This window comes from Prionailurus viverrinus, chromosome A2 (genome assembly GCF_022837055.1).
Source record: "Prionailurus viverrinus isolate Anna chromosome A2, UM_Priviv_1.0, whole genome shotgun sequence".
NCBI lineage: Eukaryota > Metazoa > Chordata > Mammalia > Carnivora > Felidae > Prionailurus > Prionailurus viverrinus.
The window spans coordinates 4,990,269-5,017,713 of record NC_062562.1 but is presented as its reverse complement, the minus strand read 5'-3'; the positions used below and the strand labels follow the sequence as shown (position 1 = coordinate 5,017,713).

Below are 27,445 nucleotides of genomic sequence, written 5' to 3'. Positions count from 1 at the left end.
CCACAACGAGGCTTCATCAGGGGTCTAGGTCTGGACGGCACGGGGACCCCCGCCCCGCCATCCCTCATACACTCCAGGCCCCCCAAGCCCCCAGTAGGCCCAGGGTCAAGGTGGACCCCTGAATCACGTCTCAGCCCAGAGTCCTGAGCCCCCATCCCTCACTCCCCAACCTCATTGAGGGTCCCTCAAGGCACAGGCAAAGCCAGGCCGTGGACAGGCAGGAATCTCCACCGGAGCCGGCTGAGAACTCTTACCTGAGGCCACGAACCGCGAGTTCACGTTTTCACACTTGCAGGCGCAGTTTCGAGGAGTTAGTCAACAACCCGCGGTATATACACCCTCACAGACACTTGAATATGAAAACAGAGTGCAGGGTACTTGTCCGCTCTTTGGTGTATCCCTGGCGCTTCAAAGAGAGCATGTCACATAGTAGGCACTCAGGAAATGTCTGTTAAATAAATAACCACATACGCACGTGGATACCCCACGCAGGTGCACACCCTCCATGTCCAGACACAGTTACACATGGCCATGTACACACAGTACACAACCCAGTTACTATGGTCACACAGGGATACACCACGCCTACACACACACACACATACACACACGTAGGCACAAGGAGGCACCCCTGAATCACAAAGGTGTGCCCGTGGAAAGAGGAGCATAGACACATAGACATATTTAAGCCCTGGACAGAGTCCCCATCCCAGCCTGGAATGACAGCGATCTCAGTCTGAATTCTGACCCAGAAGATGAGTCACGTGTGACCCCTGCACAGCTTTCTGGGGGCACAAATCTGGTGATTCAGAGTCCAGTTCCCTGGGACTCCTAATCCTAATTTATTATTATTATTGTTATTATTATCAAATAATAATCCTATTAGTTAAGATAGTTTTAAATTATCTTAAAACCCAGTCCCTTGAAAGACACAGACTCAGACTTCAGAACACTTGGTGCCCGGTCTTGAAAGGGACCCCAGCCTCAAATGTCACAGTCCCCAGCAGCACGCTCCAGGGACTTGGGAATGGGCAATGGAGTGGGACCCTGGTTTTCAAGATGTTTTGGACTCTTCTTCCACCGCCACCCACCTCCTACGATGCCACAGCCTCCTGTCTGCTCCTGGCGGCCATAAGCTGACATCACAAACAGTCCTGTTGCCCCTGGAGCCCACCCAGACCCCAATCCAGAGGTTCCTCTCCTAGGTCCTCCCTCCTAACCCCACGGCGGCCATGGGGTTGAGGTGGGACCACTGAGTCAGAAGTGTGTTGAGGAGGAGAGAAGTTGAGTCTAGTACCTGGCCTGTCCCGCCCCCTCACGGATGTGGAGGGGGGTGCCCTCCTTTGTCCCCAGATTCTGATCAGAATGAGTCTTTACCTCCAAGTCCCACTCAATTGCCCCCCTGTATCTGGACCCCAAGAAGGTACTCTTCAGAGACTTCACTTCCAACACAGTCCCACAGTGCACACTTGGACAGGCAAGCTCCTTTCTTAAGCCTCCATTTCCTCATTTGCCAACTGCCCAGCCCCCTGAGGCAGCCAAGATTGGTCTAGTTGCAAGTGCCACAAATGCCACTTCAAACTAGTGTGAGCAAAAGTAAAAGGAAATTTCTGGGTTATGTAACTGAGAGGCTCAGGGTAGAACAATGGATTCAGGTATGGCTGGATCCAGGTATCAGATGATGCCTCCAGGACCCGACTGCCTCTCCGGTCTGCTTTCCTCAGTGCTGGCTTCTCTCTCAGCAGCTCCTTCCCCATCACAGCTCCAGGCTTACATCTTCCCAGTCTCTGAGAGTCCCAGTGGAGAGGAAAAAAAGACGAAATGCCTTTTTTTCCTGGTAAATGCAACAAAAGTCCCGGGCCTGAGCTTCATTGGCTGACTCTGGCTCATTTGCCCACCCCTGTGTCAAATCTTAGACTCTGATTGGCTGGGCCTGGATCATGTGCCCACTCTAAACCAACCTCTGGTTTACGGTCGGTTGGACTTGAGACGCATATTCTTTCTTAAGAGAAAACTGAGACTATTATTCCATGGCAGGGGCTGGTCAGGGAACCCCACAGAGCCCTCTCATGACTGCTTGTGGGCCTCCAGTCTCACAGCTACCATTTTGCCAGAGGGCTGGAGTCTGGTCTTGGCTTCAACTGAGCTTCCGTAAGGTGCGGTGCTTCGGCCCCACCCCCTGCACCTGTCCATCACAGCAGAGCCAGCTGCCCATTGGTCCGGCTCCTCCGCGGCTGTTACATCAGGAAAGGGAGTTGAATTCCTCAGTTGCTGACTTCTTTCTAAGGTCAGAGGGAGGAGCTGCCATCTAATCACTATTTTTTTTTTAATTTTTTTTTTAACGTCTATTTATTTTTTGAGAGACAGAGCATGAGCTGGGAAGGGGACAGAGAGAGAGGGAGAGTCGCAGATTCCGAAGCAGGCTCCAGGCTCCGAGCTCTCAGCACAGAACCCGACGCGGGGCTCGCACCCATGAACCATGAGATCATGACCTGAGCCGAAGTTGGCCGGCCCAACCGACTGAGGCACCCGGGCGCCCCTGCCATCTAATCACTACTAAACCAATCTCTGAGCAGACAAGGTTGGCAATAGTTTAGAGAACAGTTTAATCACACATTTAAGAGCTAAAACATACTTCTCACACATAAAAGTCTTTTAAATTCTCTTTTACTTATTGTTCCAAAGGGAGGAAACTAGGGTAGCTGATGAGGGAGCACCAGGCAGGCTGAGCACAAGCTAGCACCCCACCCCACCCCACCCCCCTCGCCCGGTGGGATCTGTGTGATATTCCTTGGACACTCCCAGCTACCCAAGAACAAAGGAAAGGGGTTTAAGTGCTTGCCGTGGTGAGGTGGGAAACTAAGGCAAATGAAAAATCAAATCCGCTTACTGCCTACAGCCCGTTGATAAGTCCTTGAAACCAGCAGAGGGACCTCCCTCTAGGAGCTCAGCTGCCTCAAGGATGACACTTTCCTGGGGGCAAAAAAAAACCCCTTAGCTTAACACGATCCCTACCTCAAGGATCCTGTAAATCAACTTCCTTTATCTCAACTGCCCCAAGATATATGCTGGCAACCATCCTCCCGCTTCTGGCCCCTCCCCCATATACATCTGAAGGGTCTCGTGACTGAGGTTTTATCAAACAGTAACAAATGGTGTTTCCTTAGCTACAGCCACCCCCCCCCCCCCCCCCGCAAGGTCCTGGAACCCTTGCTTCCAAAATTCCTTAGAGACTTACTCCATCCCTGATTCCCTCCCAAATGAGGATATATTTGAGTTACCTGTCACAACCCCAGCGCAGCTCTTTTTGCGCAGGCGTCCTGTCCCCATGCTTTAATAAAATCACCTTTTTTTGCACCAAGACATCTTTAAGAATTCTTTCTTGGCCGTCGGCTCTGGATCCATCACCCCAAAACTTCATCAATAGTCTAGACCAGCGCCGTCCAGTAGGGCAGCCATCAAATACTTGAAATGTGCCTTAAGTGTAAACACAAGACACGTTTGTTTTCAAGGATTTAGTACCAAAAAAAAGGTCTCAAAACCAAAAACCAAAAACATCTCAATAATTTTTTAGTCTCGTCTACATGCTGAAGTGATAATTGTACTATGCTAAGTACAATACATTATTAAAATTAACTGTCTGTCTTTTTGTTATCTTTTTAATGCGGCTGCTAGAAAATTTTAAGATGATTTTTAAAAAAATTTTTTTAACGTTTATTTATTTTTGAGACAGAGAGAGACAGAACATGAATGGGGGAGGGAGGGAGAGAGAGGGAGACACAGAATCTGAAGCAGGCTCCGGGCTCTGAGCCATCAGCCCAGAGCCCAATGCGGGGCTCAAACTCACGGACCGTGAGATCGTGACCTGAGTTGAAGTCGGACACTTAACGGACTGAGCCACCCAGGCGCCCCCAGAAAATTTTAAACTGGAGATGTGGTTTACATTACATTTCTACCAGAAGGCACTGTTCTAAAGTTAAAGAGAAAATTCCCTGTACACGTTGTCTCATTTTTATCTCCAGTCTTCAAGGTCACAGACAAAGAGAGCTCTAAGACATCTAGACAGAGTGCCACCCTGTGAATGCATGAATATGGATATTTCTCTAGGGCAAGCACATGTAGAGGCATGCCAATGAGCAAGCCATGTGAATACGTGAGCAGATGCATAAGGGTATTTGGGAGTGTGTGTGAGTGTGGGTAGATGAGCAGATGTGTGGATGAGAGTGAGTGTTTCCAGTTAGTCTCTGTCTGGGGACCCGGGGACAGGGGACACCACATCCAGGGTTAGGTCAAGGCGTGGGTCTGGCTTCAGTCCCAGATGTGGGTGGGGCTCCAGTAATTGGTCCTCTTGCCTTAATTCCGTTCCTTTCGTCCCATGGGGCCTTAAAGAAGCAGAATTCTTGGGGTGGAGCTGAGGGGTGGGACTGGGGCCGGGGGGAGAAAGACGTGGCAGGCTCAGGAATCCTGCTTCCAAGCCCGGCTGCCTCAAACCTAAAAGGTGGGGATCCCAGGTGCCCCAGGTTTTCTCCTGAGAGGGGCAGGGGACAAAGTTCATTTGGGGAGACACACACACACACAGCTTCCTGTAAAGTTCTTGATCATCCTTTAAATTCTTTTGAATTTATTTACATTGAGCAAAATTGACATGTCACATTGTGTAAGCCTGATGATACATTTGTATATTGCAACAGGATGACTGCCACGGGTTCCTGACCGTTCTGTCCTGTCTCTGGGTCCATGGGCTTCTCTGCTTGACCCTCCGTGAGACTTCTGGACTCCTAAGACCCTCTGGATCTGGGAGGGGAGGAGAGGATGCCCCAGGGTCAGAGGGTCCCAGATCACCGAAAAGAGGAGGCTGACCTCTCTTCCCCCCACCCTCAACCCAGAGATTTCCTCATCTGCCGTGACACCTTCCGGTGGGTGGGGTGTGTGTGGGCAAATTGGCAGACTGGGAACCATGGGGTCTGAGGAAATCTGCTTGAATCAGGAGGTCAGGATGCAAGCAGCAGCCTTCAAAGACAAGAAACAGAGGGCCCCAGACCATAAGGAAGGTTCGGTACCTCAAGGCGGGGAGGGGAGACGGCAGGAGGGAGAGGTTGGGATGGGAGAGGTAAGGGGATGAAAGCTTGGTCACAGGGCTCCCTCCCCTACCCCAAAAGGCACGTGTGTACGTGTACCCCCCAAACACTCACACACGCCCTCTCCACCTAACCAAGAAGCAGATCTTGTTTCCTCATTCCTTCTCTTTTATCCCCAGAAATCTGTTATCTGCAGGGGTTTGGTTGAGCCAAGATCTCTGAGCCCCCCTCCGACCCCCACCCCAGCCCCAGAGCCCCAGGCAGGTTTCCATTCTCACTGACCCACCTACAGGTGCAGACCCTGACTATGAGAACATCACCTTGACCTTCAGAAACCAGGAGCAACCAAGGGGCAGCCATTCACCACCCAAGAATCGAGGCAAGCAGCCACCTGCCAGCCCGCACCTCACAGCCTCGGGAGGGGCCCCTGGTAGGACATCACGGGAACAAGGGCACTGTGAGGAGGCCTGGGGCAATGGTGTGGGGCGTGGTGGCGTCAGGGCTTGTGAGTTACAGTCGCGGGTGGGGGGGGGGTAGCTCCGCAGGTGGTGGTGATGATGATGCGAGTGGTACTGGTGTTGGTGGCAGTGTTGGTGACAGTGTGGGTAATGTTGGTGAGGTGATATCAGGAAGGAACCACCTAGACAAGAGCTGATGAGACTTGTTGCTGGGGACAGTGCTGATAACGACAGGCACTGAGGTGGATGGGCTTCAGTGACAGCTGCTGCTGATGTTGTGAGTGCTGGTGAAGGGGATGGCAAGGGGGAGACCTGATGGTGACAGCGTTATGGACAACTACTGGTGGCTGTGGGCGGGGTGCATGCTGGTGGTCGCAGTGGCTGTATCAGCAGGAGTGGGAGCAGGTGAGACAGCTCTGAGTCGGAGCTCAGTGTAGAGTCCGTGCCGACCGTCTAAGCGGCAGTGTTGGGCCCTGGAGGTCACCTGTCCTGCCTCTGCTCCAGTCCCAGCCTGGTCGAGGCCGGCCCCAGACTCTGCCCAGGTCCCTCGTTGGCTGCACAGAGCCACCCTGAGCCTGTACATCCTCCTTGCCCTGTTCTGCATCGTTCTCTTGGCCTTGGTCCTGGTGAAGAGTGAGTAGGGTCTTCGGTTTCACTTTCCTTTTTGTCGTTCTTTGGTGGGTGGGGAGGGGCTGGGGCGGCGTAAAGGGGGGCCTCGGGAGGTGGGGGAGGCCCCGTGTTCCCACCCTGTCTCCCTTCTCCCTCGTTGCTCTCCCTTCCCCCACCCTTGTTCCCAGGACAGCCCAACTGGGAGCGCTTCAAGGGTGTTCCTGCCTCCCCCGCCCCTCCTCCTGAACAGATTCTGAGGTGTCCCAGGAGCTGCTGGTCGTGAAAAGGGAGCTCCAGAATGGTAAGGGTGGAACCTGGCGGAGGCCCATGGGGTCGGGGTGGGCAGCGGTGATTCACACGTGTCTGTTTCTTGCCTCAGTCTCCATCTCGGGACAACAGTGTCAGGAGGAGCAGAAACAGGGCTGGAGCAGCATCCGGCAGCTCATCACGGAGGCCAGGCAGGACATTGACATGATCAAGAGAAATGTCCACATGGGGAATGAGAAAGTGAAGACGCTGTCAACAGGTGCCCTTGCAGACCCTTACTGGGCGGGCTTTGTCTCATGCTGGGCGCTGGGGGATTGGGGGAGGCGACAGCAGGGGTCTGCCCTCCCAGTGCTCAGGGTTTAGGGGGTGATGGATGTCACCCTCTGGGCGGGGATATTTAAAAAGGGAAGGCCAAGTACATGGGCTCTGCAACACCCAGGCTGGGGCGGGGGCGGGGTGGGCAGGGAAGAGGCTTCCAATAAAGGTGAGGACCTTGTCTGAGGCCCAGACCAGCTTTCTCCTGTCCCCCTGCCCCCAGACTTAAGCCAAATCAAGACTAAATTACATGAAATCTCCAAGATACTAGAGAAGAAGCCGCAGCCACGTAAGTTGGGCTAGGGAGGTGGATGAGGAGGGAGCCACATTTCTGGCCCTGATTTCTCTCGGGGGGGGGGGGAGGTATCTGCCTGACCTTGGGTCTTCATCCTGCTCAGAGCCCACAGCTCAATAAATGAGAAGACATTGACACCCAGGCTGCAGCTTGGAGGACGGGGCTGCACTTCCCCGTGAAGACGGCCGCATGTGTGCCTCATGGCGTCATGGGAGCGATAACACATGACACAGTGGGCGGCTGTGTCAGCAAGGACCGCAGAAGTGTGTCAGCCTGGGTGCGGGTGTTGGTAACACGTGTTGCACTGTGAACACGTGTGAATGTCCTGTGGTATGTTGTGTGTGAATGTCATGGAGCTCTGTGTGTGTGTGTGTGTGTGTGTGTGTGTGTGCATGCGTGTGTGTGTGTGGAGCACCCCCTACATCACTGTAACTGAGGGTGTTGAGTGTGTACCCCGTCACTCCCTGTGTTGTGTGAACAGGTGGGTGTCAGTGTGTGACTGATTATGTCACCGAGGGTGTGCAGAGCGGGTACATTTGTCGTTCCCTTGTTTCTGCACTCACGTTTTGTGATTTGTGACGATAAAGGCCAATGGGAAAGAATGTGGCTTTCAGATCTGTTCCTGGGAGCATCTGGGGGTGGGGGTGGGGACCCGGTGGCGGAGGGTCTGCAAGTATTAAGGGATGAGGAAAGTCACACAGCAAGCACGCGGACGTGATAACCAGGAGCCCTGGGGGCACGAGCATGTGTGAGCATGAATGCCCTGAATGGGTCCTTTTGTGCCCATGAACTTGTACCCAGCGAGGAACAGTCTCCGTGCCTAAGACTGTGTGCCCAGTAGGGTTTGTGGCCCGAGATATACACTGTTTCCCTAAGTGGGGCTCCTGGGTGGCTCAGTCGGTTAAGCGTCAGACTTCGGCTCAGGTCATGATTTCCCAGTTCGTGGGTTCGAGCCCCGCGTCCGGCTCTGTGCTGACAGCTCGGAGCCTGGAACCTGCTTCGGATTCTGTGTCTCCCTCTCTCTCTGCCCCTCCCCCACTCGCGTTCTCTCTCTCTCTCTCTCTCTCTCTCTCTCAAAAATAAACATTAAAAAAAATTAACAATGTCTCCCTAACTGTAGGGGGACCCACAGATACATCTGAACCGTTAAGCATGTCCCCACGGGTGTAACTATTCCTGAGTGTATATGCCCACTGAGCATGTATTCGTGAGTGCGCATGCCCCTAAGTGCACTGTGCCCTGGCTCGTGGACGTATGTCCCCTAAGAGAACGTGTCCACAGGCAAACGTTTGTCCCTAAGACAAATGGACATGTGCACACGGGCAGACGTGTGTCCCTGAGAGAACATGTGCCCAAGGATATACACGTGTCCCTAAGACCAGAGACTGTGTCCCCAAGGCATAGGTGTGCTCCCAGGCCAAATAGACGTATGCCCAAGGGCACACATGTGCCCCTGAGACCGAGACTTGGGCCCATCGTCAACTGTGTGCCCTTGAGCCGGTAGCCATCCGTGCAGTTTGCCTGAGCGCTTGGCACCCCACGCCAGCCCGGCCCTTGGCCTCAGGGCCACACCCCTCCGTCGGGTGCCCCGGACACGCGCGCCCCCAGGCGGCCGCTCTCTGGAATCTCCGTGAACGCGCGCGCCCCGCCCACGAGCCTGTCCGCCGCAGCGCCTGCGCACTTAAGGCCTTTTACGGCGCCGTAAAGCTGCTCGGCCGAACCGAAGGCCTCAGTACCCTGGTGAGACCCCGCCCGCCCGCGACCCCTACCCGCGTCGGGCCTCGCCCGTTCTCGGACCCTCCCGCGCCCGGTGGGCCTGGGGATCCCGGGCTAAGGTCTCGGCGCCCCCGATCCCCGGTCCGTCCGCTTCGGCCCACTCAAGGGGGGGGGTCCTTGAGGAGGGTGGGCTCCCTCCCCGGCCCTCTGCCCGGTTCACGCCGGCGTGGGGGGCTTGGGGCCCCCGCCTCTCCGGGGCTTAGCTTACTGGCCCCCATCACAGCCCGGTGGAGGGGTCTCAACACCCCCCCCCCCCCGCCCCCGTCTCACGCTCTGGGCCCTCCTGTAGTCGGCTGCGCACCTGGGGGGCGTCTTGGAGCCCCTGGACCCCCTCCCCCGCTGGCCTTACCCTCCCCCCCCCCCCCCCCCCCGCCGCCACGCAGACTTCGTTGGGGCAGGCCCACCCTCCCCAGACCCCGCCGGCCTCTGGCTCCTTCCCTGGTAGTGGGAAGGGGGTTCTCCGCTCCTCCTCTCGACCCCACCCTTGGCAGAGGCTTCACACTTGAATGGGCGAGGACGCGGGGCGGGGAGGGAGGGTGTCTCCGCGCCCTTGGGATTCCCCCCAGCAGCTCCTGTCCCCCACACCCCCACCGTAGATCCGCTCTGCGGAGATCTTAGCGCCCCCTCTGGGTTTTCTCCAACAGCCTTTTCCGGGTCTCTTCCCCCACTGACCACTGGCTTGGGGCGCTAGGATGGGAGGATCACAGCGCCCCCTCCTGGGCCCCCCAAACTTCGGGTCTCACAGTCGGCCTCGGCCTCCTCCACCTTGTCCTCCGCTGTCCAGCTACATTTCTGGAGGGCGCGGAGATGGAGGGGTTCCCAACGCCTTCTGTGCGCCCCCCCTGCAGTCTTCCTTACAAACGCAGGCCCGCCCACGTCTCAAGGAGGCGTGCTTCGTGCCTGACACATGGGCGCTGCCAGAGCCGTTTCCTCCTAATTTGCCCCTCGCATCTCCACTGTTCGTCCCCCAAACCGCAGCCCCCCACCCCCACCCCCGCCATGGGTCTTGACGCACCCTACTGCCTTCTCTCGTTTCTCTGACTTTCCGCAGGGGAGAGGCGGGGATGTTCTCTTCATCTGCAGAAGTCGGCGCTGTTTTTGCTGGAGCGCTTGCAGGGGACAGTACCCGAGTCTTCTCACGGCCCCCCATCCTTGTCCCGTCCCCCCCCCCCCCCCCCATGCACTGGTTCTCTAGTCGCTCCCACAGGTGGCAGAGGGGGCAGGGCACAGAGGTCCTTTCCACGTAGGAGCAATCGCCTGGAACTTAAGAGTGGTTTCCAGCGCCCCCTTCCCCTCCCCCTCTGTGTCTTCCCACCTCCCCCCTTCCCCCAAAGGTGCAAACCTGCCTCTTTCCCCGTCTTCCTTCACGGGCTTAGGCTTCATGGAGGGGGCGTGCTTTACGCGCAGGCGGACGCCCCCCTTTCTTTCCCCCTCTTCTCTTCCTACACGGGAGGTCAGCAGTGGAGCACACAGACCCGGTAGCGTGTTCTCCGCGCCCCCCTCCCCGCCCCACACGCGTTTCCTTGTGTCCCCGCAGGGCGGCGGCAGGATGGAGGCGCGCTTCACGCGCGGGAAGTCGGCGCTGCTGGAGCGCGCGCTGGTGCGGCCGCGCACCGAGGTGAGCCTGAGCGCCTTCGCGCTGCTCTTCTCCGAGCTGGTACAGCACTGCCAGAGCCGCGTCTTCTCCGTGGCCGAGCTGCAGGCGCGCCTGGCCGCGCTGGGCCGCCAGGTGGGCGCGCGCGTTCTGGACGCCCTGGTGGCCCGCGAAAAGGGTGCCCGGCGCGAGACCAAGGTGCTGGGCGCCCTGCTCTTCGTCAAGGGCGCCGTGTGGAAGGCGCTCTTCGGCAAGGAGGCCGACAAGCTGGAGCAGGCCAACGACGACGCGCGAACCTTCTACATCATAGAGCGGGAGCCGCTCATCAACACCTACATCTCCGTGCCCAAGGAGAACAGCACGCTCAACTGCGCCAGCTTCACGGCGGGCATCGTGGAGGCGGTGCTCACGCACAGCGGCTTTCCTGCTAAGGTCACGGCGCACTGGCACAAGGGCACCACGCTCATGATCAAGTTTGAGGAGGCCGTCATAGCCCGAGACCGGGCGCTGGAGGGCCGCTGACCCCGCGGGAGATAAAGATGCAGAGAGCCTCCGTCCCAAGTGTGTCTTGTGTCTTGGGGGGGGGAGGGGGGGGGGCTCAGAGATCCGCTCAACGCCTCGACCCAGGTCCCTGCCTCAGGCTGGTGAGGGAGGCCGGGACCCAAGCCTGTTTGGGATGCCGTGGGGCTGCGGTGGGGGTGGGCTTCCAGACGGGGCCAGGGGAATGCGGGGGCAGTGTGTAGAGAAGTCTGCAGAAGGAGCTGCTGGCGTGGCTGGAGGCAGGAGGATGCTGACCCTCTCTGGAATCACGATTGGAGGCCAGGCCGGAGAGGTGGGGGGTGAGGGATCAGGTGGAGAGAGGCTCCATCAGGCGGGCACACTTCTTCTGTAAAGGACCAGATAGGAGTTTATGCCTAGAAGTCTCTGTCCAGCCACTCTGCTCCGCGGTGTAGACAGCAGTATGCCAAGGATTGGGTGCGGCTGTGTGTCTAGAAAACAGGCGGAGGGGGATCCTTTGCTGACCCCTGCTTTAGAGCCTCGCCTCTCAAAGTGTGGCCCACGACAGGCAGCCTCCGTATCTCCTGGGAGGTTGTCAGAAATGCGGACTCTCGGGCCCCCCCGAAGGCCCACTAACAGCGTGTCATTCGGCAAGATCCCCAGGGGATTCCTGTGTACCCTATTTTGAGAAGCGGTGCTCTAGGGCACAGAGTATGTTCCAACTGGGGTGGCCGGGCCCCACCCCCAGAGTTTCCGATTCTGCAGATCTGAGTGGGCTGAGGATTTGCATTTCTGGAAGTTCCCAGGAACTGGCTGATGCTCCGGGGGGCCGCATTTTAAGAATTACCCCCCTGGAGACCTGGGGAAATGGATGGGCTCCCTTCCGAAATCTCGGGGCGCCTACTGTATTTTGAAGTTGATATCGATGATACATGAACATATCCTTGTTGTGTCTTTTTACGATTTTACTCTTAAGTAACGTCTACACCCAACACGGGGCTCGAGCTCACAACCCTGATCAGGATCAAGAGTTGCATGCCGTACCTACTGAGCTAGCCAGGTGCCCCGTGTGTGCCTTGTTGAAAAAGTAAAATCTGACGCCTGAGGCAACCCTGCTTTTCCCTTCTGCCCACCACCCTCACGGGGTTCCTGAGAGCTCCTCCTCCCCAGGGTCCATCCTGCCAGACTTCTGGGGGGAAACTTTTCAAAGGTCTCTTCCTCCCTCCCCCTCCCCCTTCCCCTGGATTTCAGTGAGCCTGATGTGAAGGAGAACTTGGCGGTGCCCTGGGCTGGGTCCCCTCACTGTTGATGGAGGGTTTAAGGGCGGGACGGATGCAGCTTTTCCATTGCGTTTTTGGGGTGCATGGTGGAGGCGGGCATGGGGGGGCCGAGGTGCTGGGTTTGGTCAGGGGGCAGTTTCGGGAATTCCAACCAGGGTGATGGGGGGGGGTGTCGGCACATCTCGAAGATACGTGGTCCATAAATGGAACTTGGGGGCGCCTCCCGTGTATAGCACAGGGATGGCCATGGTCAGGAAATAGCTGTTGTCTGGGGAAGGGGGTGGTCACAGTGGCAGTCTGAATCGGGGGCGAGGGGTCAATGTCTAGGAAGCCAAGGAGGATCGGAGGTCTGGAGTCCAGGAGTCAGCACAGTGGCGGGTGCCGCCCGTCTGGGTGGAGTGGGCAGGGCACCTGGTGCCTGCGAAGCCAGATTTTCAGGGGGAGCTTCGGGAGGCTTTGGGCTTAGCAGCCTCAGGTCCCCCGGGGACCCTGGCGAGCTTGGCCTGCAGGGTCTGCTGGGTGAGGGGCAGGTTGCGGGAGGCAGGGATGGCCCAGCCTGCTGCATCCAGAGGCCTGGCAGTGAAGTTTGCCAGAGAGAAAGGGCAGGGGGAGGAAGAGATGGGCTGGTCCCCGAGGGCGGGATGCGGGGCGGGGGTTTGTGAGCTGCAAGTAAAGTCCCTGCTGAAGTCCTGAAGCCCCCAGACAGGTTGGCCGGGGCCCGGGGGTGGGGGGTGAGGAGGAGGAACCCAGCACCAGCCCTCGGTGAGCCAGCCAGACATGAGGCTCCCCCTCGTTGAACAGACCACAAAGTGAGTTCTGTGAGAAGAGGTCATTTGCCCATGGACACACATTGATTATCCAACAGCTATTTATTGAACACCTACTCTGTGTCAGCTGCTAGGGTCACAGCTGAGAGCAAGACCAATGCTCCTGCCCTCCTGAAGCTCACATGCTAGCCCTGGGGGGGGGGGGGGGGGCGGCGAGCACACACAGATCCGTGAGTGACAAGTTTGGTTGGAAGGGGAAACGTTCTCTGGTGAGAAAGTAGATCAAAGGTAAAAGGGAGCCGGAGTCAGGGGTGTCATTTTAAACAGGAAGGACGGGGAGCCCAGGATAGCCCTCACTGAAGAGCTAGCAGGGGAGGGGGCACGTGCAAAGGCCCTGAGGCAAAGAGCAAGCCTATATGTGTAAGGGCCAGTGAGGAGGCTGGTGTAGGTGCTGGGGTTGGGGGAGGGCAGAGAGGAGGTGAAGCTGGGGAGACAAGGCAAGCTGCAGGGATTCTGCAATTGCAAAGCACCCTGTAAGATTGTGGGTTTTGTTTTCCTCTGAGCCAGAAGGAAACTTCTGGAAGGTCTGGGACAGTGAAGAAGAGATTGAGGCAAGCTAGGGCAGGGGCTATACCAAGGCGGTTGCTGGAGGGGTGAGGAGTGGACAGATTCTGCACATGGCTTTCCCTGAGGATTTGGAGGGTTCAGTGAGGGAAACCGGTGATGACTGTCATCCCAACATGGGCCTGGGTGACCTGCAGAGTGGGGCTGGGAGTCCCCTTTGCGGAGCTCAGGTAGGTAGTTGTGCTCTGGCCTGGGGGCTGGGAGGGGTCTGGAGGAGGCAGAAATTGGTGGGGGGGGGGGAGGGACAATGGCTTGGTAACAGGTGACCTAGGACGAGCTCTATCCCTGCCATTTCCCGGCCCCAGGTCTCCTGGGTGCCACTGTAGGGCCCTCCCCAGCCCCCTAGGCCCGGGCCACTGACTCCCAGGTCCAAGGTGGTCCAGTGTGGTCCTCCCCCCACAGATTCCCCTCCAGGAGGCTTGAGAATCACGTGAGCCATCTGGTTCTTCCTTTTCTTTTTTTAATGTTGATTTATTTTTAGAAAGAGAGAGAGAGTGCAAGCAGGGGAGGGGCAGAGAGAGAGAGAGAGAGAGGCAGAGACAGAATCGGAAGCAGGCTCCAGGCTCCGCCCTCAGCACAAACCGATGCGGGGCTTGAACCTGCGAACTGTGAGGTCATGACCTGAGCCGAAGCCAGACCCTTCACCAAGTGAGCCACCCAGGCGCCCCTGGTTCTTTCTTCCTAGGCCGGGAGCTGGGGATGGGGTGGGTAGGTGAGGAGTTTGACGAGGGGTGTCCTGCGATCCTGGCCCGCCTCCCTCCTCAGCCTCTGGTGCAGGGCTGGTGCCACCTGTTTCTTTCAAAACCTGTGTCAGAGTCATACCAGCACCTTTGGACCTGGGTGGCCAGGCCACCCTGGGCCTGCTAGCATTTCCTGAGTGCCTTCTGTATACCGGGTCCATTCAGCACTTCCCATGCGTGAGCTTGTGCCCTCCTGCCAGCAGCCTGGGGGGGGGGGGGGGCGGGGACCAGCCCACTGCCCTGCCCTGCGGTACTTTTAGGCGTCTAGGGTGTTCTCTGCTCCATTAGATCCCAGAGTCTTTGTCTCCAGCCCTGCCTAGTACATGCTCCTTGTCATAAAGTAGAGAGGAAACGGTGGAGAGATACAAGTGCTGCTTCAGCTGCTCTGCATACTCAGACGGACTCAGGCACCAGGTTCTGGAACTCCCGGCTCCCACGCCTGGAGGCTTCTGAGATGGGGCCATCTTCGCCCCCATTTTATTGACATGGGCTGGGGGCAAGGGGACTGGCTGCCTGAGCTGGGGACCTCTCCCTGGGGTGCTAAGGCACGGGGGCTGCATCTAAGGAGGCCAGGGGTGGGGCGGGGGTGTGGTCCTGACTCCAGCAGACTGCGGGGCGGCCCGACAGAGGAAGCTCACAGGGGTCTGAAGCTCTCTGGAAAGTTCTCGAGGTGGGTACTCTGAGCCCTTGAAGGCAGGGACATGGTGACAGCCTGCTGGGCTGAGGAGTAAGGGACAGGCCCTCAGGGGCATTGGCAGGAGCCGGGGAGGGGTCAACAGCCCTTCTTCCTCTTGGGCAGGAGAAAGGGATGCTGGGGCCTTAGCCACAAAACAGGCATCCAGGCCGCGGCTGCGGGCCCCGCCGTGGGCCCGGCTGCTCCTGTGTCTGAGCTGGGGGAGCAACGCAGGGGTGCACCTGGCAGGTGGGCAGGGGGCCGTCAGGGTCTGCGTCTCCAAGGACCTCCCGGGGAACCCCAGGGAGGGGGCCGAGGTGGCGGGGGAGGGGCGGTCAGCATGTGGCCAGCCGGTCACACACCCAGCCGTCCAGCCGGCTGCCACAGAAGGCATCGTTCCACTGCCCGGAGCCCTGCATCATCACACAGTCCTCGCCCTGGCCCTGGTTGTTGGGTTCCCCCGGCCGCCAGTTGCTGGAGCAGAAGACTTCAGGTCAGAGGATGGGGTCGGGGTCAGGAGCCCTACTACTGCCTTCGGCCTAGACGCATCCCTCGGGGTCTGGGCCCCTCCCCCCATCCCTGGATCCCCACTCCCCACGCCCTGCAAGCCCAGGGACACCGGCTGCCCACATCCCCTCCCCTCAACCCGACCACTGCGGACAGGCACCCCCCCCCCCCCCCGTCGGAGTCTGGGCCTCACCTGTAGTTCAGGGGGTTCTCATCCATCCAGATAAACTCCCCCTCTATGTCCAGGTCCCGAAGGCCAATCCAGGTGCCCTTCCTGTTGGCGCGTTTGGCCAGGAAGTCCTGGGGAGCAGGACGGGGCTGGAGGGGCCGCGGGGTTGTGCCTGGGGTCCCCCCCGCCACCGCACAAGAGGTCGCGGTGGGATCCCCGCCCCCTGCTGGCCACGCCCTCTGCAGAGCCCCGCCCACCTGCTCCTCTTGGCTGTGGATGCTGACCAGCCGCCCTTGCAGTTTGCTGCAGGCAAACCGGGCCTGGATCCACTTCTTGGCGCCCTCGCCGAAGTAGTAGCATTTCCTCTGGAAGTTGACCCAGTTCTCGGGGCACGTGTTACACGTGGAGCCTGGGGCGGAGGAGAGGCTCAGGGGTGCGGGCGTGGCGGGCTCTGTGGCCGGCGCCGTGACGGACGTGGCCGGCGCCGTGGCTGGCGCTGTGGCCAGCGCGGTGGCGGACGTTGTGGCCGGCGCCGTGGCGGGCGCTGTGGCCGGCGCCGTGGCAGGCGCTGTGGCCAGCGCGGTGGCGGACGTTGTGGCCGGCGCCGTGGCGGGCGCTGTGGCCGGCGCCGTGGCCGGCACCGTGGGGACAATAGGCAGGGTGGGTGGCAGCGTCTCTCCTGGGGTCACTCTTGGGGTCCGGGCTGAAAGCAGACCAACTTGCAGGTTGCCCCTCTTCCTGGCCAGACCAGCCGCCCGGCGGGAGCACCTCGGCTGCCCGCACCATTGCCACAAATATCACCCCTCCCCGCCCCCCCCCAAGAATGCCTGTCACCGACACCGTCATCGTAGACACCTCTTGGCCAGCAGCTCTTTGGCCTCTGCCAGCATCAGCCCCACAAAGAGACCCGCGGCATCACCACGTCACCAGCTCTGTGGCCCGTGGCCCCTCGACCACCAACGGCATCACCACAAACACGTTCACAGTCAGAAGCGTGTCAACCTCCAACACCATGGCCACCAACCCCACTGCTCTCAGCGGCACCTTCAGTCCCACCGCCATCACCGGGGGGACCCAGGATCGCCAGCAACCTCTCTCCAGTGCCACCAGCACGGCCAACACCGTCTTCACACCAGCCACGGCTTAATCACCAGGGCCGACCTGCCGAGGCCACGGTTGCCAGCATCATGGTTCCCTTGTATTGTCCCCACCAACAGCTCCAGTGACAACCCTGGTGGCCATTGCTATCGGCACCCTCAAAACCAGCCTTGTTAACCAGATTTGGGGAGAATGCGACGATTTCTGTCTAGTTGGAGGGACCGAGCAGGAGAGCTTAGGGAGGGCTGGGTCCGCATGGCCTTGACCTGGGGCTGCCTTGGTCTCTGTCTCCTCTTGTCCACATCCCGGAGAAACTCTTAGGCACTGTCACCACACCTCCCACCCAGGACTCCCAGATGGGGGGTTAAACCCACTGTTACTGGGTTGACTCACTCTTGATTGAAAACAGCTTTTCTTGGAATGATGTGTAGAGAGGGCTCCAGAGCTTGGGAGGAATTTTTAAAAGAGACCTGGGGTCCCCAACCTCTGGGGGATCAAAGCTGGATGTGTTTCTCACACATGGGCCAGTAACCAGTATGTGGCCACTGGTCAGGGGGGTGGGGAACATTAAAACCGGAAGGGGGTATCCCTGGGCACTTGAAGAAAACCTGGAGGGAGGTACCCTGCCTGTGTCCCCATCAAGAGACAGCCCTGGAGCTGGCCTCAGCCCCCAGGTCACCCCAGGGACCGGGTAGGAACTGGGAGGTCATCCATCCACATGAACGTGGCCCAGAGCCCTCCCCAGAGGGACCACTGCCGGGTTTCTGGCTGGGATTCCCACAGCCACGGCATGTCCCGGGGGGCTGCACTCCACACCAAGCACAGAACCTTCCTCTTCTCTTCGCCAACTAGGGCAGCAGGGGCTTCCCAGGGGTGGAAAGTCAAAAACCAAGGGTGGGGGTGGGGAGCGCCCGGGTTCCTGTCCCAGGTCGAAGGCATGCTGACGGGACTTCTGCTCTTCCTGAAGCCTGCCGGGGCCACCCCTCACCCCAAGCCTTGCCACCACCAGCATTGCCCCGTCTCTGCAGAGGGGACCCGCCCCCTTGAGCCCCGTGGCTGGTCAGACAATCTTCTGGGAGGGCTGTGGCTGAGGGCGTCCTACTGATGACCCTCCTCTGAGCCACGAGGGGCAGAGGAAGGAGAAGCAAAGTGAACCCGGAGATGGTGACACACAGGGAAGCTTCGACCTGAAGGAGGGAAAAAAGCGTGCGAGCTCCCCCCCCCCCCCCCCCGCTCCAGTTCCGTGGAGAGAGGTGGCCGGACTCAGAGAGAAACTGCCGCGTGTCCCCCATGGACCCTGCCGCACACATAAGCCCACACCCGTCCACGCTGTCACGTGCAGCCCTCTAGCACACAACCCCCCACACCCGTCCCGTCGCTCGCACGCCCCGGCACACCACAGGCCCAGACTCACAAGCACACTCACCGTTGGACACGTGGAGCTCAACCCACAGCTTTACCACCTCCTGCTGGAGCCTTTCCAACGAGTGCAAGGCTGTGCGCCTCTCGTTCAAGCCTCGGGTGATTGGGTGGGGGACGGTGGTCAGAGACGAGCTTGGAGCGCGCCCTCCGCCCCCCCCCCTCCACCCTCTACCCCGTCCCCTCCCGAGGCTCACTCTGGGACTTGAGGTTGCTCAGGTCCGAACGAAGTCCATCCAGGTTCCGGGAGAGCTCAGAGTCTGACGGGGCCGGGCTAGGGTCAGGGCTGGGAGTCCCCGAGCCCGGCCCCCAGCCTCACGGTCCCTCCCAGCTCTAGGACCCCCGTCCCCACCAGCCTCTCACCCTGAGCTTTCATTCTTTTCTGTTCAGCTTGGATTTCCTCCATGTTCTGTGACACCTGGGCAGCTGGGTGCAGGGGAGGGGGCTCAGTGGTAAGCAGGTCCTCAGGGCCCCCCCCCCCAGCTCCCCCGCTGGCCCCTTTGTCCTTCTCGCCTCTGTCTTCGGGGTCCCCTGCTCACTTTGCCATTCACAGGTGGCCTAGAGCACTCTGTCCACATGTTAATCCAGGCTCCCCCACCCCCACCCCACTCCTCCTCCTCGACCTGAGCTGACATCACTCACCCCGGGATTTCTGGGCCATCTCGTCCCCTCTGTGTCTTTCCAAGTCCTTGGCAACCTGGGAGACTGGGACCGCAGGAAAGACGGTGTGTCCTCAGGAACCAGGAAGGCACGTCCTCAAATCCTTCCCCTCCCTGGCCCCGAGTGCAGGGTCCCCTCACATTTTCATTTTGGGGACAAGGTACCGAGGAAGACGCAGGCAAGAATAGGATGAACACGTGCACCCTCCCCCCACCCAGAACGCAACGTAAAAGCAGCCGGCGTTTCCTGAAAGCTCACTGGAGGCAGGTCTAAATGCTTCACCAAGTCTCAGCTCGTTTCTGCCTCGACACCCTGAAACGATGCCCACTTTACAGGTGAGGGAACCGAGGCCTGGAGCCATTACTTAACAGCCCATCAGACACCTCGTAGAGCCCCCGTCTCTCCCAGAGGCTCCGGGTTTTCACCCCAAGGGGAGGGGGCAATGCAGGCTGACCCCCACTTCCCGGCAGGGGATGCTGGAGCCCAGTCCTTCTCCCATGTCCCACAGTGGCCAGTGGCCGAAGCAGGACGAGAGCCCCCCTCCCTGCCTCCTCTCCCCCCCCACCCCTCCCCCCTACCGTTCTGGGCAGCGGTTTCTTCCAGCTGTTTCAGATTCTGTACAGCGTCCCAGTCTGGGGAGGGGAGAAGAGGAGGGGCAAAGACGGGTTTTCAGGAGCCCCCGACCACACACCCCCCCACCTGTCAGCTGGGGAGGGAGGCCTTGGGTATATACCACTCGGGAGGCACAGAAAGGATGGGAGACAGACACGCTGGACGGGGTGGGGAGCTCTCGGGTGGGGGGCGGGCAGAGGGCCTCGGGAGGGGGCCGCTGGGGACAAGGTGGGAGGCACGATGGGGAAATTGGACTCGGAGGGGCGTGACGTCCCAGCATCTGAAAGTGGGGTTCTGGGAGAGAGCACAAGAGAGGAGCTGCATGGGGCTGGGGGTGTCCTCACGCCAGAAGAGAAGCAGGGTCAGCAGCCCGGCCCACAGCATGACGGTCACCAGCCCCAACAGTGCCATCTGGGTCCCTTGCCCACAGCACCACCGCCGCCTTCCGGGAAGGTTTGGGAACTCTGCCGGGCGTTGAGGGGGGAGCGCCAAGGGGTGCAGCGTGAGACGGGGCTTGGCTCTGCCTGTCTCCCCGTCACCCACAGCCCCTAAGTCCTGGGAGCCTGTCCAGAGCCCACACTAAAGCCGTGGGTCTCAGTGGACCCCCAGCCTGCTCCGCACACCTTCCCCACATGCCGCCTTCGTGCCCCACCGGTGGCCCCCCACCCCGACTCCATCCATCTCTGCGTCTGTGCATCTCTGAAAATGTCCCTCCGCCCGTCCAGCCCTTCTGCCCACACCCCAGTGGTCAGCAAGCCTGACTTGGGGCCAGGGCGCCGTCCAGAAAGGCAGCCCGGGGTGGGGGGCCGGGAGCTGAGACCCTCCCTCCATGGTCCCCCATCAGGTGGCCGACTGCCACCCAGCTCTCGCTGTGACCCTCTTCCCCTACCCCCTCACGCTCGAGCTCCAGCCTCATGCCCGGGAAGCTGGGTCCTCCTTCCCCTTGGACCTCCTGCCCTCACCCTGTGGCTGTCCTCCACCCCGCACCCCTTCTCTAAACCCAGGACGCCGGGTCTGTGTTCTTCCTCCATATCCAAGCCCTTCCCCAGCCTTTTCCCCGGATGTCAGACCCCCCGGAGCCTCACCACAATCCCTGGGGCCCCCAGGACTCTACCTTGACTCCCCACCGTGGGTCCGGGCCCCCTGCCCTCGCCCTGGCCGTGAGGATTCATCGTGCTGGATTCTACTTGCTCTGAGTCCCCGTTCTTCCAAATCTATCGGGCTCCCAGCACCCGAGCTGGAGCCGATTTTTTTTGTTGGAGGGCGTTGAGTCAGGGCAGGGAGGGGCTTGCGGCTTCCCCCTCCTGCTTGGCTCTGTGCCCAGAAGGCCAGTCGGGGCTCACCTCCCCCTCACCCCTTGCTGGGCCTTCTTCCCAGGGAGAGACCCAGGAACCCCTCTCCTCTCTTGGGTGGAAGGGAGGAGGCCAGGTGCTCGGTTTTGCCAGGGTCAGCTCCAGAGAGCCCTCTCACCTGAGTAGACATGTTCCTCCATGGCCGCCCTGTTTGGATTCTCCCAGTGACAGGCTGCTCACCACCTCCCAAGGCAGCCCACTTAGCGGGTGTCGTCGCGGCTCTGGCCGGGATCCGGGTTCTGGGGAGCATTAAGGTTAGACGTCAGGCTCTGGTTACGGGTGCAGGACAGCGTCTGGGACTCGAGGAGCTCGGTGACCATTGGCTGATTTTGTTTCGTCCGTGACCAGGAGTCAGCGCGGCATTTCACTGGGAGACACAGGCCTGAGACCAGAGGTGGGCGCCCCAGAGCCGACGCGGGCCGGGTACATGGCAGGTGCCTCATAAATGCAGCGAGTGACCGAACCTCAAAACCAACCGTCTCATCCATAAAACGCCAGTAACACCCGCACCACAGAGTGGTGACGTGCCCTTCACGGATGTGTCAGGTGCTTCGATCAAGGGCTGGTCCATCGCCCCACAAATATCATCAGCAGCTTGCTGCTGTCACCGCCGGTTGCCAGCGTGGCTTGGGACTCAACCTTCCTGAGCGTCAGTGTCCCCTCTATAGAATGGGAGGGACGCTCGCACCCAACTCACGAGGTCGAGGTAGGATCAAATGAGATGACAACATAGGTGAGTGTCTCGGCAAGATGCCGTGCGCGCACAGTGGGTCTTCAGATCCTAAACACTTATCAGGCACCTGCTGTGTGTCAGGCCTTGCTGGGCGGTGCAGAAACTCCGTCACCAGACCTCAGCTTCCTCTTCTGCAATGTGCCCAAGGCATCTTTAAAGTATCTTGACTTTTTAAAAAAATTTTTTTTTAAGTTTATTTGTTTATTTTGAGAGAGGGAGTGAGCAGGGAGGGGCAGAGAGAGAGAGGGAGAGAGGGAGAGAGAGAATCCCCAGCAGGCTCCACACTGCCAGCGCAGAGCCTGACGCGGGGCTCGAGCCCATGAACCGTGAGATCATGACCTGAGCCGAAATCAGGAGTCAGAGGCTTAACCGAGGGAGCCACCCAGCCACCCCAAAGTCTTTCGAGCACCTATTTTGTGCCAAAGAGGGCGGGTTTGGTTACAGGCTGCCTCTCTTGCCGTAGGACTATGGGCAATATGCTTCCTCTCTCTGAGCCCCGGGGAGGTGGGTGTGGGGAGTGACCAGGCTCTGATTAACGGCAGCTCCAACTGGACCTTGTGCCATCATGGAAGAGGCCAGAGGCCTGACCGTCCTGCAGCCAAACGTGCCTGAGCCCAAGCTGGACAGACTGGGGGCTGAGTCCCGGCTTCTCCCAGGACGAGCGACTTAAGTTTGCTCATCTGTCAATGAGGGGTGACCGTGCCAAGCCCACTGGATGAAGCACGATGGGCGTGGCACGCAGCAGGCGCTCGGTTAACCTGCTGGTGGGGAGCTGGGGAAACTGAGGCTCCGAGGAGGTAAGTAATTTGTCCATGCCACACGATGGTAGAACGGGGACTTGAACCCAGGACAGGTGACATCGGAGCCTATTCGCTCAACCACCTGGGGACACGGCCTCCTGATGGGTGTCTGCCAGTGAGTGCCAGGGGGCAGGGTCCTGATGCCGGGCCGTCTTTCTGACTTAGGAGCTCCCAGCCCTGCGGACGGCTTTCCGCGGCCCTCCGGGATCCGCACGATCAGCCCCCGGTGCACCCACCAAGCTCATCTGTTCTGCTCGGTCACGCCAGGCGCTGGCTTCAACTGCCCCAACCCAGGACACCGCGCGCCTGCCGATTCTGTCCACGCTGCCCGCTGCCCACCGCCCTTCTGTCCCTTGAGACCCAGCCCCGAGGCCGCTCCTTCCAAGGAACCTTCAACGTCCCACGTCCCAACACACACGCACACGCACACGCACAGAGGGTCACACGCGTGTGCTCCCACATTCACACGCAGACACGCAGTCGCACGCCCACCCACTCACACGTATCTCGCACTCACATGCGCTGCGAACGGCGTCGCTGTCCTGGTCCGCTGGGGCGGGTTGGAGGGGCCGGCGGGGCCGCGGGCGGTGGTGAGGACCTTGGCCTGGGGAGACAGTTTTCTTCTGAAAGCAGGCCCACCCACGGCTTCTATTTTCACAGGCCTAATTATGGGCTTGCCACCTGGTTACCCATATTACACGCATGGCCTCCCCTGATGCTCCCCACAACCGGGTAAAGTCCGTCCTATTATTATCTCCATTACGCAGGTGAGCAAAACTGAGGTCCAGAGAGGCTAAGCCACATTCCCAGAGTGCTGGAGGAAGTAAGTGGGAGAGCCAGGACTGAACTAACGTGGCTAAGTCATTGTACCACTGTGGCAGGGAAGAGGGAAGAAAAGGAGAAAGAGAGAGGGATGAGCAAGGAGGGAGCCCGGAGGTAGGGAGGAAACAGAGAGATCCATGAGATAACGTTCTGGTCAAATAGTAACAATTTTGTTGCAGGGTTGAATTTAATACCAGTGTGTGCCAGGGAGTTGGGGGGGGGGGACAGTTCCCGGTGTCCCAGGTGTATCGAAACATTTAACGTTCGCACGTTATGAGGTAGATGCTTTTGTTCCTCATGCTGCCTTCTTGGTGAAGAATGTGGAGCGCAGAGAGGTTAGGTAACTTGTCCAAAGTTGCACAGCTCATAAATGGCAATGCCGGGATTTGAACCCAGGCAGCGCAGGCCCCAAGTCAGCAGTCCTAACCCCCGTGCCCCTAGCCTTGGATTTATGGGGACTTCTTTTATATATATATATATATATATATATATATATATATATATATTTTATTTTTGAGAGACAGAGAGAGACAGCAGGAGTGGGGGAGGAGCAGAGAGAGAGGGAGACACAGAATCAGAAGCAGGCTCCAGGCTCTGAGCCATCAACCCAGAGCCTGACGTGGGGCTCGAACCCACGAACTGTGGGATCATGATCTGAGCCAAAGTCGGACGCCTGACCGACTGAGCCACTCGGGCGCCCCTTATGGGGACTTCTTCACACCTCACACCCTGCCCTTCCTCCCTAAACTGTGTCCTCTGATCCTTAACCCTCTTCCCATTCTTGACTGGGGGACACCCCAGGCCAATCCCCATGCCGGGAAGGGCTGCCTCCGTCCTCCAGGCTTGATGCTCTGCCTCTCACTCTGGAAGATGCCCACTTGGGCCCCTGTGTCCCACTTTCCCACCGGGACCGATCTGGGCCAACCACCAGGTGGGGAGGGGCCTGGCCCGACATGTCCCCTGGACTTTGCACTCCAGGACAGCAGGCACGAAGCTGCCTCATGTGTCACACTGTGTTTCCAGCATGGAGGGGTGGCCCTCAGTACATGTGTACTGCCTGAATGACTGTTGGGTTGAGGCTGTTCATTCAGGGCCCCGACTGTCCCTCTCAACTCGATCTGGGCTACTTGCGGGGACTTGAACCCACGGCGTGTTTTGCCAAGGGACAGGGGATGGTCATTGTAGGGAAGAGAGTGGTCAGGTGGGCACCAGAGAGCGGTCACTGGGGCTGCTGGATGGACAGAAGGCAGCAGGAGTCCTGGCGGCGGGGGGGGGGACCCTGAGTGTCATCATGGGGCCAGGTGGGGGTGGGGACACGGGGGAGCTGTCACCAGGTCCAGGCACCAGAGGAGGTGTCTGGGGCAGTGGCTGTGGGAATGACAGGACGGGTTTGAGAAGAGACGGGCTTTGGTGATGGGTGAGGATGGGGGGGGGGGCACCCGGAAGATGCTGTAACAATTGACTGGGTCTCAGTCGCAGCCTCTGGTAGACAGCGGGGCTGTCCTAGTGCTGAGGACACAGGAAGGAAGAGGAGAAAGTTTGGGAAGAAGCCTCGCTGGGTGGCAGTGAAGACACAGGACGGGGTAGGAGGTGTCGAATCGAGGAGGGGGTGGGGATGAGGTTTGGTGTTCCTGAGCCTCTGAGAGCTCTGCAGCCCAGGTGCCCAGCCCCCGTCCACACTGGTGCCCACTGTCTCCACCGTGTCCTTCCGGAAGGTTCCACGGCTCCTGCGAAGCTGGGTCCCTGCCAAGACTGAACTTAGACAAGAGGATGCTTTGGGGGTGACATCTCAACCCCCCTACTCGGGGCTGCAGTAAACCCTGTCACGCGACTGACCCCTCCCTCTTCCCTTCTGCGGTATCGACCCAGGGCTCTGTTCACTTCAAGGGAAAAACAGGAAACCGTGCGGATGTGGGCCCCCATCGAGGGTGTCAGTTCTTCTTTCACGTTTGGGATCCTTGAGCCCGGGGCAGCCCACCCCCCCCCCCCGGCCCCCCCGCCCCGGCCCCCGCTCGGCACAGACCTGGATCTGGACGCAGGAGGAACGAGTCAGGGGTCCTGCAACAACCACAAACGATCCCCGGGAGGGTCCCCACCCTGGCCCCCGCCCGACACTATTCAACCCCGACTCACCCCCAAGGGTGTTCGGATCCCCAACCCTCTCACCTGTGCTCTGTGCGGAGAGGAGCCTCAACCTCTAAATTTAGAACCTCAGCACCTAGGACAGGGCCCCGCGTTCAATTCCAACGTGATGAAGGAACATCCACGCTGACCCCAACCCCACCCTGGTGGCCCAGCCCCCGGCTCTCCCCACCTGATCGGTCCCTCCTGGTGTTGCAAAAGGGAGAAAGGAAGGAGGGGGTGTGTGGGCGGGAGGGAAGTGGGTGTGTCAAATCCCAAAGGGCTTGCAGGCGGAGGTGGCTTTAAAACCGGGTTTCTCATTCTCAGTTCTGTTGGCACTGGGGCCGGATGATTCCTTGTTGTTGGGGTGGGGGGCTGTCCTGTAGATTGCAGGGTCTTTGGCAACATCCCTGGCCTCTAGCCTCTGGCTGCCAGTAGTAGTCCCCCCTTCTACCTAGTCACGACCGCCAAAAATGTCTCCAGACATCGCCGAGTGCCTCCTGAGGGGCAGAATCACCCCCAGTTGAGAACCACTGCTTTGAAGCATGATTTACAGACAAAGAGGAGGTTCTGGCTTCGGGCTTGAACACGCTTTCTCTGTGTCTCTGTCTGTCCCTCCATCTGCTGGGGACAGATGACCTCTCCTCTTTCATTTACTCAACAACCATTATTTGGGCACCTACTGGGTGCCAGGTTCGGAGAACAAAGGCCCAGTTCTTGCGAGGGAGGTTTCGGTTTTTCATCGTGATAAAATATACAGAACACAAAATTTACTATTTGAATCATTTGCAGTGGCGTTAAGCACACTCACACCACGCCACCATCCCCACCCTCAGTCTCTAGAACTTTCCATCTTGCCAAACTGAGACTCCGTCCCCCCCCCGAAACACCAACTCCCCCTGCCCTCGCCCAGCCCCTGGCTCCCGCCATCTACTTCCTGTCTCTGCGGAGGGGACTCCTCTAGGGACGGCATCTAACTGGGATCCTACAGGGTCTGTGCTTTGGTGTTTAGTCCCTTTCACTTAGCATGACACCCTCACGGTTCATCCACGATGCAGCATAAAAACAAAGTTTAAAATTCACAAATCCGCAGGACAGTCTTAGGTGCTGGAAAAGCAGGGTTAGGGTCCTGGGGGTGGGGGTGGGGGTGGGGGAGGGGGAGAAGGGCTAGTTTAGACTGGAGGGTTCTGAACCTGAGGGACGTGAAGTGAGGTCTGAGCAGACCCCTCGGGAAGGTTGGATTTTCCTTCTGTTTCACGCTGGCTGCCGGAGGCCCTCTCCCGGGGCTTTGCAACCTCAAAGCCTTGAGTGGTGCCCCGCCCCCTCCCAGACAGGGGAAATCCATTCATTCTTTTCCCAGAGGCCCCAGGTCCCAGAGAGGGGCTTGCCCTGCGGCCTCCCCCAGCTTGGCCACGTGGCTTCCACAGCCTCTGCCCTCTTTGGGTCTCAGTTTCCCCGACGGAGGAGGGCACCGGGCTTTGGGTCCTGGCCAGCGCCTCCCTGACAGGCACGGAAGCCTTATCACCTCCTGCAGGAAGGACCCCAGTGCTCTGGGAAAGTGGAAATTCTGCAGGGCCGGGGTCGGGCTCACGTGAGAGCCGAGTGAGGGGTACAGGTGGGGGCCCCCAACACGCAGGCACACAGAGGCACGCACACACACGGGGTGACGTGACACCGTCATCGGCAGAGGCACGCAGGTACAGAGAGACCGATGGTCCCTACGCGGCTTAACCGCAGACACACACACGCACGACGAATCACAGGAGGGATACGCACAGGTAGGCGCGGGGGTAGGGACACACACACAGGTCCAAATGTGGCCACCCCCCCACACACAAGATAGACACACCCCATGTGCTCGGAGACACAAGTAACACAATCGCACGTACCAACACAACCCCCCCCCCCCCATAAACGCACAGAAACATACAAAGAAACGAAACACACAGACACGCGGAGAACGTTCCAGGCCCACGGACACGTGCAGACAGACACAGACATACACGGTCACACAGACACGCACGAGGGTCCCCTTTGCTGTCCCAGAGGAGAGGCTGATGGGGAAAAAGTAGCTCTCCTCCACTTACAGCCCTCCTGTTTGCCTCTGCTCTCCTCCCCGCCCCCATGCCCACCTCAGTTTCCCCTCAGGGACTTCTCTCTGCCTCTCCATGACCCCCC

The 27,445-nt window shown here is 59.3% G+C and overlaps 3 protein-coding genes across 9 annotated transcripts; 2 read left to right on the top strand and 1 right to left on the bottom strand.

Annotated features, from left to right (window-relative positions):
• The first annotated feature begins 4,922 nt into the window (after positions 1-4,922).
• On the top strand, positions 4,923-7,624 carry MCEMP1 (mast cell expressed membrane protein 1). The gene is made up of 7 exons (XM_047848998.1): positions 4,923-5,051; positions 5,371-5,508; positions 6,041-6,169; positions 6,396-6,446; positions 6,525-6,671; positions 6,951-7,016; positions 7,126-7,624. Exons 1-7 carry the CDS (start codon positions 4,958-4,960, stop codon positions 7,140-7,142), a joined length of 642 nt encoding a protein of 213 aa, XP_047704954.1. The 5' UTR covers positions 4,923-4,957; the 3' UTR covers positions 7,143-7,624.
• Positions 7,625-8,673: 1,049 nt separating this feature from the next.
• On the top strand, positions 8,674-10,945 carry TRAPPC5 (trafficking protein particle complex subunit 5). Its single transcript, XM_047851068.1, has 2 exons — positions 8,674-8,762; positions 10,336-10,945. The coding sequence occupies exon 2, from the start codon at positions 10,348-10,350 to the stop codon at positions 10,912-10,914; it is 567 nt and encodes a 188-aa protein (XP_047707024.1). The 5' UTR covers positions 8,674-8,762; positions 10,336-10,347; the 3' UTR covers positions 10,915-10,945.
• Positions 10,946-14,783: 3,838 nt separating this feature from the next.
• Positions 14,784-25,560, bottom strand: FCER2 (Fc epsilon receptor II). Of its 7 annotated transcripts, XM_047849992.1 has the most exons (14): positions 25,461-25,560; positions 25,313-25,364; positions 22,842-22,928; positions 20,910-21,030; positions 20,554-20,676; positions 19,784-19,903; positions 19,406-19,459; positions 18,810-18,872; positions 18,531-18,593; positions 18,365-18,427; positions 18,175-18,264; positions 15,908-16,353; positions 15,675-15,781; positions 14,784-15,448 (listed from the first exon to the last, which is right to left on the bottom strand). In XM_047849992.1, exons 5-14 carry the CDS (start codon positions 20,609-20,611, stop codon positions 15,310-15,312), a joined length of 1,203 nt encoding a protein of 400 aa, XP_047705948.1. In that variant the 5' UTR covers positions 20,612-20,676; positions 20,910-21,030; positions 22,842-22,928; positions 25,313-25,364; positions 25,461-25,560; the 3' UTR covers positions 14,784-15,309. The 7 variants fall into 7 exon arrangements, with proteins under 7 accessions (XP_047705948.1, XP_047705946.1, XP_047705945.1 ...); XM_047849990.1 differs by lacking the exon at positions 25,461-25,560 and having other exon boundaries at positions 25,313-25,454; XM_047849989.1 differs by lacking the exons at positions 25,313-25,364; positions 25,461-25,560 and having other exon boundaries at positions 22,842-23,512.
• Between the last annotated feature and the right edge of the window lie 1,885 nt (positions 25,561-27,445).